The 11620-nt window shown below is 37.5% G+C and overlaps 2 protein-coding genes across 3 annotated transcripts; one reads left to right on the forward strand and one right to left on the reverse strand.

The window, feature by feature from the left end:
- Positions 1–1145: 1145 nt before the first annotated feature.
- Positions 1146–4781, reverse strand: LOC112193891 (NADH dehydrogenase [ubiquinone] 1 alpha subcomplex subunit 1). Its single transcript, XM_024334148.2, has 3 exons — positions 4595–4781; positions 4391–4491; positions 1146–1391 (listed from the first exon to the last, which is right to left on the reverse strand). The coding sequence occupies exons 1-2, from the start codon at positions 4700–4702 to the stop codon at positions 4396–4398; spliced, it is 204 nt and encodes a 67-aa protein (XP_024189916.1). The 5' UTR covers positions 4703–4781; the 3' UTR covers positions 1146–1391; positions 4391–4395.
- A 1753-nt stretch (positions 4782–6534) lies between these two features.
- On the forward strand, positions 6535–10956 carry LOC112193723 (KH domain-containing protein At3g08620). 2 transcript variants are annotated; one of them, XM_024333951.2, is made up of 7 exons: positions 6535–6900; positions 7098–7186; positions 8191–8342; positions 9247–9366; positions 9478–9594; positions 9758–9901; positions 10312–10956. In XM_024333951.2, the coding sequence occupies exons 1-7, from the start codon at positions 6821–6823 to the stop codon at positions 10456–10458; spliced, it is 849 nt and encodes a 282-aa protein (XP_024189719.1). In that variant the 5' UTR covers positions 6535–6820; the 3' UTR covers positions 10459–10956. The 2 variants fall into 2 exon arrangements, with proteins under 2 accessions (XP_024189719.1, XP_024189720.1); XM_024333952.2 differs by having other exon boundaries at positions 6561–6900; positions 9250–9366.
- Positions 10957–11620: the final 664 nt, after the last annotated feature.

The following is an 11620-nucleotide window of genomic DNA, read 5'->3' on the forward strand; positions in this document are numbered from 1 at the left end:
TAAGCTCTCTTATTAACTGTGGATAGCTTACAACAAGGTGTTGCTGGCTGCCTGTGGAGTACATGTATACAGGACCTTCATAATCAACATGCATATATGATCTAAGCTCTCATTAGAAGATATATAATAATTAATACTGGATTTTCATCCCCTTCACTGCCGAAATTATGAACTACATGCATCTAAGTCAATAGAGATCATCAAGAGACTCAACAATACAAGTAAATTATATGGTCATTCAATCTCGACTAACATATAACACAGTAACATATACCATACTCGTCTGCCCATTTATGAAGAAATGGGTGTACGGACGGTGCCCAATCGTGCTGTACATGCCCACCTTTCGATGCTTTCTGGGTGATATCGGCGGTGGACCGAATCTTCTCCATCTCGGCTGTGTTTCCGAAAAGAAATGAAGGCTGCGGACCTCTGATGCCTTGCTTCCACAGCACTGATCGAATCTTCTAGGTTTGAGCCATAACTGGTTAAGCAATCTCGTAAACAGGCTCAGAATGCCAAGGAAGAAAATTGTCCAAAATATCAACAGGGCTGCCGCCATCTCGTACTTTACTATGCTTTCTCTGAAGCAGGGTTTTATATAGCTTCATAAAGCTTGAACTTCAAGCTAAGCTTTGTTACACGTGTACAGTGCATCTCTGCGCATGCATGCATGTTTTACAAGTGTATATAGTGAGCATTACATAAGCTACTTCATGCATATATGCCATCCAGTGTTGCATCATCACCTGTTGGTTGTGAACTGGAACATGTTCTATGATAAGCCAAAGGGGATCTCATATGTTCGTTGTGAGAATGAACTGAGAAGATGCTTTTCTTTTCTTCTTTCCTCGCTTGTTTGTGAAAGCTTTACGGAGAAACTTGAAGAAAACGAAGAAAAAAAATGAAGAAGAGAACTCTGCGTATGCATTAAGCTATATGCTCTTACTGCTTCTGAAGGATTGTTAAAACGAATTTCTCCTACTGCTTTATGCTCTTAGCCTAGTAGTTTTCCGTTGCTATAGAATAATAGAAAACGTTATCATTTCCGATAAAAGGAACGAGGGGTTCCTTTTGTAAAGGGTTCTGATTTTGAACATAGATCAACCTTGTGGGAAGCAACGATCGATGAATAAAAACACGTTACAAACAGATGCTCAGCTGTTAAATGAAATAACTGCACAACAAACATTCCCATCACCACACAAAGCTCAGTCAAACATTTAACATTAGAAAGTAAATCACTGGAGTACATAAACTTTTCCATGAACTGTCAACAGCTTGTGCAAATTTTGCATACAACGAAAATATTTGTCATTGGAGTTGCTCTAGGTTCCTTCATAGTGGATTGCTGACTTTATTTCTTCTCATGCTCCCATTCACAAACGTTCCTGCAGTTTGAACCACAAAACCATAAGTTGATTAAGTTCATCATAGTAACGATAGCCTAAACTACACATACACCACATATATGTTCATGCACACGAATGAGTGGAGTGGAGGGAATGTAGTAACTTTGAAAAGCCTCGAGTTAAAACTTAAGTGGCTCCTCCACTAAAGATAATAATGGAATATATATGATGTAACAGCACTTTATGGTCCCCAAATCAAGGTCCAAATATTATTATGTTAAGACAGAGATTAATAGAGGGAGCAGCAAAAGAAAAGAAAGCATGAAATGCCAGATAGAATAAAGAGTGCCTATAACAATTCCACAAGGGGTAAAAATAACTGTGGAAAACAACTGAGCATAGTGCAGAGAAAATCTCAGAATTATTGAAAAGAGAAACGGGAAAGATGGATAGGATTCAACAAAAATGAATGGGCTAGTCACAAATATTGCAACAGTACTTCTAAAACAAATAACTTTATGAAGTTTTTCCTAACACAAGAATGTACTACCACCAAATTCCTTTCTCGTAATCTTTGACACTGGAAAACTTTGAGTCTACCATGTAAAGTACATGAGTATGTAACCACAGATTTGTGAGAGTACTATACCGTTTTCAACAAGAACCATTGAACTTCCTTTTTGGTACCGGTTTCTGTTAGTATATACAACTATCCCGAAAGTAGATATTAGCGCTCCCCCCCCTCCTGCTCCTCCTCCTTTATTATACTACTATAAAGTTCATACAAGAACCAAGACTGCTGAAGTTAGATTTTAGAGCGGGTTGAGCTCTGTGACACTTCCCAACAACAAAATTTGTTATTGAGTTCTTGCAGTTGCACATACTAGGGTGCGTGGGCCAAGCAACATTCAAGATGAAACTTCCTAATCACATCGCTTACTGATGAAAACACATAACAAATCAATTTTCATCTATAGTATGAAATTCAAGAAAGCTGTGTTGCATTAAAAGCAAAATCAAAGGCTGGAATCTTATCATGAACGAGAAAATGAAATCACAGGTCAGTCTTTGCAAGAAGAAGCAGCAGACATATATCCAAAGTTAAATCAAGTTAGCATTTTACAAATTCCTAACCCAAAACTCTCGTTCTAAGTCAAACACCAAGTATAAATTGTATCATTTAAGGTCAAATTCCATGAATTAGCCCAACTTTATATGATGAATACAGCACAAGCAGGACTTCATAAATCCCTTCCAATTGATTCTTCAAATCCTTAGTAGCTCCATTCCCAATGCTAACATCATATAATCACATCCATCATACGTTTGTCAAAACCTCATCATTACCTCTGTAACTTTCAGTTTGACACAACCCCACTACAAGGGATCCTTGCAGTTATCAAACTCGTCATGCGGATAAAGATACATTGGCTTAAGTACTAGTTAGCATTTGGCTCGAAAGACATACCATTACCTGACAAATTACTAACTGGTTAAACCCCAATACAGCAAAGAAAAGCAAGAAACTTAACGATTATTGTCAATCAAAAAGATGAACAAAAGATCCCAAATCATAAAAAGGGGTTAATTTTATGGTAAAGGGTCGCATATTAATACTCTAAGCACTATATCCAAAAAAAAAAAATGACTTCCAACAATTGAAGAAACAAAGCATGCAATTTAAAATAGAATAAAGAGTATGTATAACAACTTCTTTTTAAAATAACTAAGAAAATCAACTGAGCATGGTGAAGAGGTGCAGAACAAATCTCAGAACTACTAGAGAGAGAAGCGAGAAAGATGAATATGACTCTATAGTCACAAGACTTGCAACAGAACTTCTAAGAGAAACTTGCTCAAATTCTTCCAAACAGAAGTCATACAACCATGAAATTTCTTTCTAGTACTCATGCCACTTATAAACTTTGAATCCATCATGTAAAGGACTAGAATACTAATAACATTATGTTAGAATTAGACCTAATAACCGACACAGTAGGCACAGTGGGTTTGATTGATTACAATTACGATCCAACTTATTGGAGCTCCACCAGATAAAGATCCTAATCATCCTATTAAGATACAATTCTTACAGGAGTGAGATGAGAATAAGCATCCATACTGTAAGATCTAACTGAGGAAATAGAGTAGTTCTCCTTCACTTTGGTACAAGTTCCTAAATCATACAAGAATTTGAACTAAGATTTCAAATTGAGTAACACTCCACGACACCTTCTCAATAACATAACTTGTTATTGAGTTCTTGCAGTCAACATACTATTCACGGGAATTATGCCAAGCATCACTTGAGACTGAACTCCTAGTTATATCACTTACAGTTGTAGAAATATATCAAATCAACTTCTGTAATCATCGTCTGACATCTATGAAAACAGCGTTGCATTAGAGAGAAACATTAACGGTCGGTATCATGAAACAGAAAATGAACTTACAAGTCAGTCTTTGCAAGAAGAAGCAGCAGACACATATGCAAAGTTACAGCAGAAACATATGCAAAGGTAGAAAATTTCACTTCCCAAGTTCACAATCAACGAATTCCTAGCCCAAAATCTCGTCGCAATTCAAAAGACCAAGCATAAAACTGTATCATCTAATGTCCAATTCCGTGAATCAGCTCAGCCTGTTACAAAGCCTACAGCTCAAGCAGGACTTGATACAACCATTCCAATTAATTCTTCAACCCTTTGTAGCGCCACTTCACCTAATCCCATCCATCATAGGTCTGCCAGCACCTCACTATTACTTCTAGAACTTCCAGTTCGACACAATCCCAATACAAGGTACCCTTGCAGTTCTAAAACTTATCATGCAGAAAACAAGCAATTCATCTTAGATTCTTAATAACTAGGATAGCATTCGGCTCGAACGATATATCATTACTAGGTTAACCCAACTAAGAAACTTGGCCAATCAAAACAGATAAACAAAAGCCCGAAGCATAAAAAAAGAAGGAGCCCAAATTCAAAGAAAAAAAAAACTACCAATCACACAATCGAAGAAGAAGATGAAGTAAATACCGGAACTAATTAGAAGAAGAAGGAGCAGTGGCCTGCTCGATGAGCTTCTTGTCCCTTCTTTCCATGGCCACATCCCACATGTCGTTTCCGATATGCTTCGGCTGCCACCGCAAAATTCAAAAGACCAAAACTTTCACAATCAGATTCCAATCAATTTCAATTCTACACAAATCTGAATTGGGATTTAGATCTAGGTCACAATACCCGGCCATGCGCGGCTCTGTGAATATAGTACTGAGCATTTCCCATCACGCACAGCATTCCGGCGATGATTCCGAGCGGAAGCATCGCTTCCATCCATACCAGCGACATCTTCAACCTTCAAAGCTTCGAAGCTTCAACCTTTCTTCCTCTTCCTCAAGCTTCACCTCAATTACAGATATGAGAGAAAGGAGTCTCCTTTTTTCGGGTTTATATGTGTTGGGCACATTGGGCCTGACCCGATTCGTCATCTACGAGCCCAATAGATTTATATTATCATTGATCCATTTTCAAATCTAAGATTCCAAATTACAAAATTACAATTACATTAGTGTATAATTAAGCTGTATTAGTTGTGGTATTACACTATGTTAACTTTATACTAATCGCCATTATTAACATTAACCATCACAGCTCAACCGGAAGTGGAATGTTGGTTGGTACATTAATTTCTCAACAATATCCATCATTCATGAGCTTTTTACATAGTAAAAGAAAGCCAAACAAGGAAATGGAAGAAACAGAGTGGGGAATCATCAAACAAGGAAAGCGAAAAGGAAATGGGGAGAAAGCGAACAAGGAAAAGGGGACCTTGGGTTTTAGGTGTTAGGCTGTGTCCCTAATGAAAGGTATGATTGATTTTGACGGTCATGCAAAAACACGAGTCGGACTCTAGAAATTTCTCTAATGATAAATCATTAAAATTACTTACGCGCACACGAGAAATTTTTCTTATATAATTATTTACACGAGTGAAACTGCGAATGTTATTGTTAAATAAATTTTAATGTTTTAAGCTCATTTCCTAACTTTCTCGTAATCATATTTAGAATATTACAAGACTTGTTTCGTGTTATAGAGTCAAAGTACAAAAATACTAAAATAGCAAAAGAATTTTGATACCACTCCAAAATGTGTTTTGATAGATATTTACGCGCGTAAATTGATAATGGTTAAAAAGTTCTTAACCTGAAAAGGTATTTAATAACAACTTTACATATTCTTCTAACCAGATTCCAAATAGGCAAATACTACAAAACTCACCATGTATCAAAGAGTAGACTCACCAACATATTGCTCTGAAATTCGTTTTCTTCCATAGCGTCTATCATTGTATACGTACACCTTTCGTTGTCCTCTCATAGACATCCTTACAAAGAAGGGGAGCGACGTGATTTTGACACATTAGAAACAAAGTCCAGGGAAATGAGAAGGAAACCCATCAATCTTGGTTTTGTATTGTATCAGGTGATCCTTGTAAGACTCTGCCCTATATTGTTTCCTCAGAGGAGGGGTTAGCAATGGTAAAACGACTAGTGTGATTGGGTTAAAAAGATGGAAAAAAAAAAAAAAAAAACAGAGATTGGAGCATTCCAAGCGAGGACCTTTGGGAGCACGCAGCAGCAGAAGTCATAAAAGTGGTTGGTCAAGAAAGAAGACGAGTGTTCCACTCCACAAAACATGGTAAAGTGTCCAAAGCTTCGAAACGACGTAGTTTTTGGTCAGAAACTCGGGCACTGACCAGCTAATCTTGCGTTGGCAACATCATTGTCACTGGCCCTGGAGGCTCCAATCTGGGGACCTCTCTGCTTCTGTAGAGAAAGAGCTTGATTCTCTGCATGGCCAACACGTGTCCCCTGTGTTATATATAAGTACCACGAACATGGACTGAAATGAACCCAACATTTCATTTCAAGTTTTCAACTTGCAGTAAAAACCTTTCAGTGTTTCTCATCCTTATTATTCCTGATACTGTGTGCGTGTCTCTGTCCATGTCTCTTTCTTTGCCTCTCAGTTCATCGGTCACTGTGTAATGAAAAGTCTCCTGTGAATCTTTACCACCTTAAGCTTAGCTTCCTTAAAACCAAAAGATCCATTCTTTTTTTTTCCCCAGGCTGTGTTTTAACAATTTATTAAAGGGTGAGGCACTCAGAGTGAAATTAAGTTATTAAAGAAGAAGAAAAATAATTAAAGATTTTTTCTTTTCTGCAAAAATCCAGAGTCCTCGGCTGTCTACAAAAACCCTTTTTTTTTTTCTTTTTTTCTTTTTGTTTTTGGGGTTTTGTTCATTTTATTATATATTTATGTGTTTTCTCCTCTCCTATTTACACAACCCCTTTATTGATGGTGCTTTGTCTTTCCTTTTTCTTCTGCAACAACACCAACTAAAACCCTTTTTTTTCCATCTCATGTTCCAATTGCTCTGAGAAAAAGCAAACAAAAGGGGCTATGTCAGGGTTGTATAATCCCAACTTCTCTCCTGCCAGAGCTGCCTCTCCTCAGATTAGAAGCACTCCAGATGTTGACAGGTTTTGTATATCACTACTGACTCTATACAACTACTATGTACATGTCTGCCGCAACCCTATTTCTAATCCTTCTAGAATTGAAGTCCCCAGAGCAAAGATACAGTCTTGTGCCTAAAGTTTTCTGTGTTTTCAATTTGGATTGTGATAGCAAGTTGTGGTCTTTTTTTTGATCTGCTGTGTGGGTTTTGTTTTTGTAGTCAGTACTTGTCAGAGCTGCTAGCAGAGCATCAAAAGCTTGGACCTTTCATGCAAGTGCTTCCGATATGTAGCCGACTCTTGAATCAAGGTTTGCTTCTGCCTCTTTTGAGTTTTGGATCTAGATTTTTGTGGGGAGTAGAGGGTTTATCCCCTTTTTGTCCCCGTGGCGGTGGTTTTGGTGAGATAAGAAATGTGCTTGGTTGAATAGACAGATCGGTGTGATTGATTTTGACTGTTTCACACTTTGGCTTCTCGTTTACTCAATCAAAATGAGGTTGTTGTTGGACTGATCGTGCATTTCTCTTCACATTTTTTAGTGGAGTAGTGTCTTCATCACTGCCTTTTGCAGATTTGATCTTTTAATTCGGAGTTCATGTGTTGATACTCTGTATACTGGTGACGAACTGGTGACTCTTTGAGTGCGGCTGTGTCATTTCCAATGGTTGTGATTGGTTTGATCAGTTTTGGTAAAAAGATTTCAACATTGAAGTGTATTCGCCTTGCAGTTTTTCCCCCTCTTCTTGTTGCAACAATCATACTGGACTCGTGAATGTGTTTTGCATAAGATGGGAATTGATAACAATGTGTTGTTTATCTAAAACACCTTTATACATGGCCTAACTGCAGCAGGGGTTGGAAGCTTTGGAAATTATGAATCGGAGTGCATTAAAGTGTCTGTACTGCAATGCAATTTTTACTTAACTGTCTGTCGATTGCTAAAAAAAAAACGATGAAATACGAATTTAAAGATATATTACACAGTACACTGCCATGAAAGCACAAGGGTTGATTGGCTTGTTTTCATAGTGTGTCTCTTTTCTCCCCCTCTATTGGCTCGTCGGATTTTTCTACAGACCAACCCTATTATATTGCATCCACAGATCTATTAATGTGTTATAATGTCTTGCATTGCAAAAATTAGCTTGACAGATGTTGCCATGGTTTCTCTCTGGTTTCCATTTTTACAGTTAAAGTTCATTGCAACTCATTAGTATTCTGTTTCATATCTTGCGGTTGGAGTTCCCTCTAGTCTGGTGCTTTCCAGTAGTGTGATAAGTTTTTCATATGAAATGCTTCTTTGTCTGTGTGCAGAGATTCTACGGGTTTCTGGAATGATGTCCAACCAAGGTTTCGGCGACTTCGACAGAATGCGACATAGAAGTCCTAGTCCAATGGCTTCTTCAAACCTTATGTCAAGTGTTACTGGGACAGGATTGGGTGGTTGGAATGGACTTCCTCAAGAGGTGATTGTCCTTTAATTTTCAAGAAGACATCTCTGGATTTTTCTCTTTTCAATATTTTAGTTTTTGTTTGTGTAAGCTGGGATTTAATATTTTCCCTCCTCCATGCTTCACTGAATACATATGGGCTATGAGATGATGTGTTTCATGCTCTCCTACAGTTGTGTGTTGAAAACTTACGATTGTTAACTTTAGCATATAGTTATTTTTTGTACTCACGACTTAATAATTAAAGAAGGTAGGAAATGGGCTGGGACTGCAGAACTGACCCATACTGCCTGTCTATTATGCAAGAACCCCTTTCAGACTAGGATACAGATTACAGATTTTGGGACTCACTTGAGTTTTGGTTTCTTTTTATTCATTCTATGGTCTATCACGAGGCAATGTTAACCCAATTTCTAAGGGGAGTTTGAGTTTTAGGCTTGTAAGCCAACAAATATGATGTATGAGATTTCAAAAACCAGTTCTTTCTAGCTGGAACCTGAATTAAAAATGTTGAGGGAGAGGAGGTTCAAAGGAAAATGCACATCATTTTGCATTCAAAAGTTTATCTTGTACTTTCAAAAAAAAAAAAAAAGGAAAAAAAAAACTTGTATTGACATTTAGCGTTCCTTTTACCTGCAATTGACTTATAAAAACACAGATTAAACAGGATATGCATTTCTAACAATTGAGTTTGACTTTGAAGCACATATGATGTGTACAGAAGGGGGATGATTTTTATAAGTTCTCTGAGTGACAATCCTCTTGTGTTATGTGGACTTTATGCCCACAAAATGAGCAGGATTACCTATAATATTGCAACCCATGTCTTATTCTGTTCCCAACCCTAGTCGTGATTCCATATTCATTGCCTTTGGTTTTATTTTAATGTTGCTCATCTAAGATGGCTTTCATTACATAGCAGAGATTAAGTGCACCTCATGGGATGACAATGGACTGGCAAGGTGCACCTGCGAGCCCTAGTTCATACACAGTGAAGAGGATTTTACGCTTGGAAATTCCTGTAGACACTTACCCCAACGTAAGTCTTTTGCATATCACTAACATTCAAAGTCTACTTTGATTGGTTGGCTTGGCCATCCCTTACTGTACCTAACAATGCCTGAACATTTTATTTCTTTTGGGAGGTTAGTTCAATTTTGTTGGGCGACTTCTTGGACCCAGAGGTAATTCTTTGAAACGAGTTGAAGCTACTACGGGGTGTCGTGTATACATTAGAGGCAAAGGATCTATCAAGGATCCAGACAAGGTAAAAAGCACACTTCATTCATTTTAGACTGATGCTGTTAGATGTGTTAAATTGCTGTTTTTAGTGCGGATTGTTAAATGTCAACTTTAGAATAAAATTCTTTGTTTAAGACTTGGGCTCTCTTTTACATGCCTGACCATTTAATATTTTTTCCAATACCAAGGAGGACAAGCTAAGGGGAAGACCAGGCTATGAACATCTGAGCGAACCACTCCACATCTTAATTGAAGCCGATTTACCTGCCAGTGTTGTTGATATAAGGCTCAGACAGGCCCAAGAAATTATCGAAGAACTGCTCAAACCTGTGGTACTTATCTCAAACATATTTTTTCTCTCTTTCTAAACAATATTATGTGTTAGTTTGGAGTGGTTAGTCCTCACATGTCTATCCTAAAAAAATATGCTTCTGTGTGTATTTACTTGTTTAAGTGTAGTGAGTAAGTATAATTTACACATCCAATTGATTAAGCTGCATGATAGTTGCAAATTCTGCTAGCTGAGCTGACTAGAAAAGTTAAGACCAGTTACGTATGGAGGAACAATTGACCATTAATGGTTGAACTCATTTGAGCCAAGCTGGGATCTCTCCTGCCCTACAGTGGAAACTTGTTTATGGAGTGGATGTTGTTTACTGACAATTGTTTATTTGTATTTTAACTATCAAGTTTTGACCCAAGTTCTTCATTCTATTTTTGGATATAAACCTTTTACTCGCAGGACGAGTCACAAGATTATATTAAGAGGCAGCAATTGCGGGAGTTGGCTTTGATAAATTCAAATTTCAGAGAAGAAAGTCCTGGGCCAAGTGGCAGCGTATCTCCTTTCAATTCAAGTGGAATGAAACGTGCCAAAACAGGTCGATGACTGCTCATATTACTGCTTGTTCTAAATGTTTGCTACTCAGTACTCGACTCCATGATCATGTCTGAGAATGCCTTGCAATACACATTTCCATCAGCATGGCTACAAGAAAGACAGGCTAAAAGTTCTTGCTGGTGAGCTTTCTGGTGGTTTTTGTTTGTTTTGTTTTTCTCTCTTTATGGAACTACAGACAGACAAAGACCCAAAAAACAAAAAAACCAAAAACCAAAAAAGAAAGGAATTTATATAGTTGGCTCTTGAGCTTTAGGTTTGGTGAGGTCAGTTTTTCTGTGTAAACCTAATACATTCATTGGATTTATTCTTGTGTTTAGTTACTTCTGAGAAGTGTGAAGATATATATTAATTGTGCAACCATTTAGAGCTTAAGACAGTGAATCGAGTTTTGTAGGTTTGTCCTATGGCATTTTTATAAGTCATGTAAACGGAGTCTGGATTCTTTACAATGTCTCTATCTCAATTATTTAAATTGTCTCTCTTGGAGATCTGCAAATCTGCAATGTTCTTGAATTGATATAGGACTAATCTAACAGTTGGCATGGTCCCGACGCAAGCGAGGCTGATTAATTTAACTTTAAATCAGTTGAATTTGCATGATTGTATTGTTCTAATTATTATGAAGCGACAAAGCCTTGTCAAAAGGTTTTTAAGTCCTCGACTCCTCGTCTAACCATTCTATGCCAGTAGGGTCGCCATTGACAGTTTGGTTTAGATTCTATGCTATTTAATCTCATACATGACTTGCCTAATGATCCCAAAACAACAAAGTGGAAACAAATTCTTTCTTGGTGTTATTAGTCTTCAATCTTCTGTATATGCTAGTATTTTTGCTGTCTAGTTTCACATGGTGGCATGGTTGGTAGGCGTGGTCTGTTCACTCTGTTGTCTTGTTTCGAAAATGAAAAACATGGTCTGCAGTGGAATAGGGCGAAATGTTAGACTAAATATATAATGTTGTGTTTGTCCATGTGACCTCAGATCATCATGGATTCATGCAACGCTAAAAACAAAAGGTTTGATGGAATCCAATGTTGCGATTTTTCCAGGTATTATTAGTTTCATATTGATTTCGGCCACTGGGAAAGGCATATGTGGGGAATCAATATAATACATGTAGACCAGACTACAGTAGGGTTTGAGGTAAAAG

The sequence above is a fragment of the Rosa chinensis genome, chromosome 3 (assembly GCF_002994745.2).
Source record: "Rosa chinensis cultivar Old Blush chromosome 3, RchiOBHm-V2, whole genome shotgun sequence".
Taxonomy (NCBI): domain Eukaryota; kingdom Viridiplantae; phylum Streptophyta; class Magnoliopsida; order Rosales; family Rosaceae; genus Rosa; species Rosa chinensis.

Bases quoted from the DNA above. Each gene is read 5' to 3' on its own strand.
- LOC112193891 (XM_024334148.2), bottom strand. From the start codon at position 4,702: ATGTCGCTGGTATGGATGGAAGCGATGCTTCCGCTCGGAATCATCGCC. The intron at 4,492-4,594 runs GTATTGTGACCT...TTGCGGTGGCAG, and splicing joins ACAGAGCCGCGCATGGCCGG to CCGAAGCATATCGGAAACGA.
- LOC112193723 (XM_024333951.2), top strand. From the start codon at position 6,821: ATGTCAGGGTTGTATAATCCCAACTTCTCTCCTGCCAGAGCTGCCTCT. The intron at 8,343-9,246 runs GTGATTGTCCTT...TTCATTACATAG, and splicing joins GGAATGGACTTCCTCAAGAG to CAGAGATTAAGTGCACCTCA. The intron at 9,367-9,477 runs GTAAGTCTTTTG...TTGGGAGGTTAG, and splicing joins CTGTAGACACTTACCCCAAC to TTCAATTTTGTTGGGCGACT.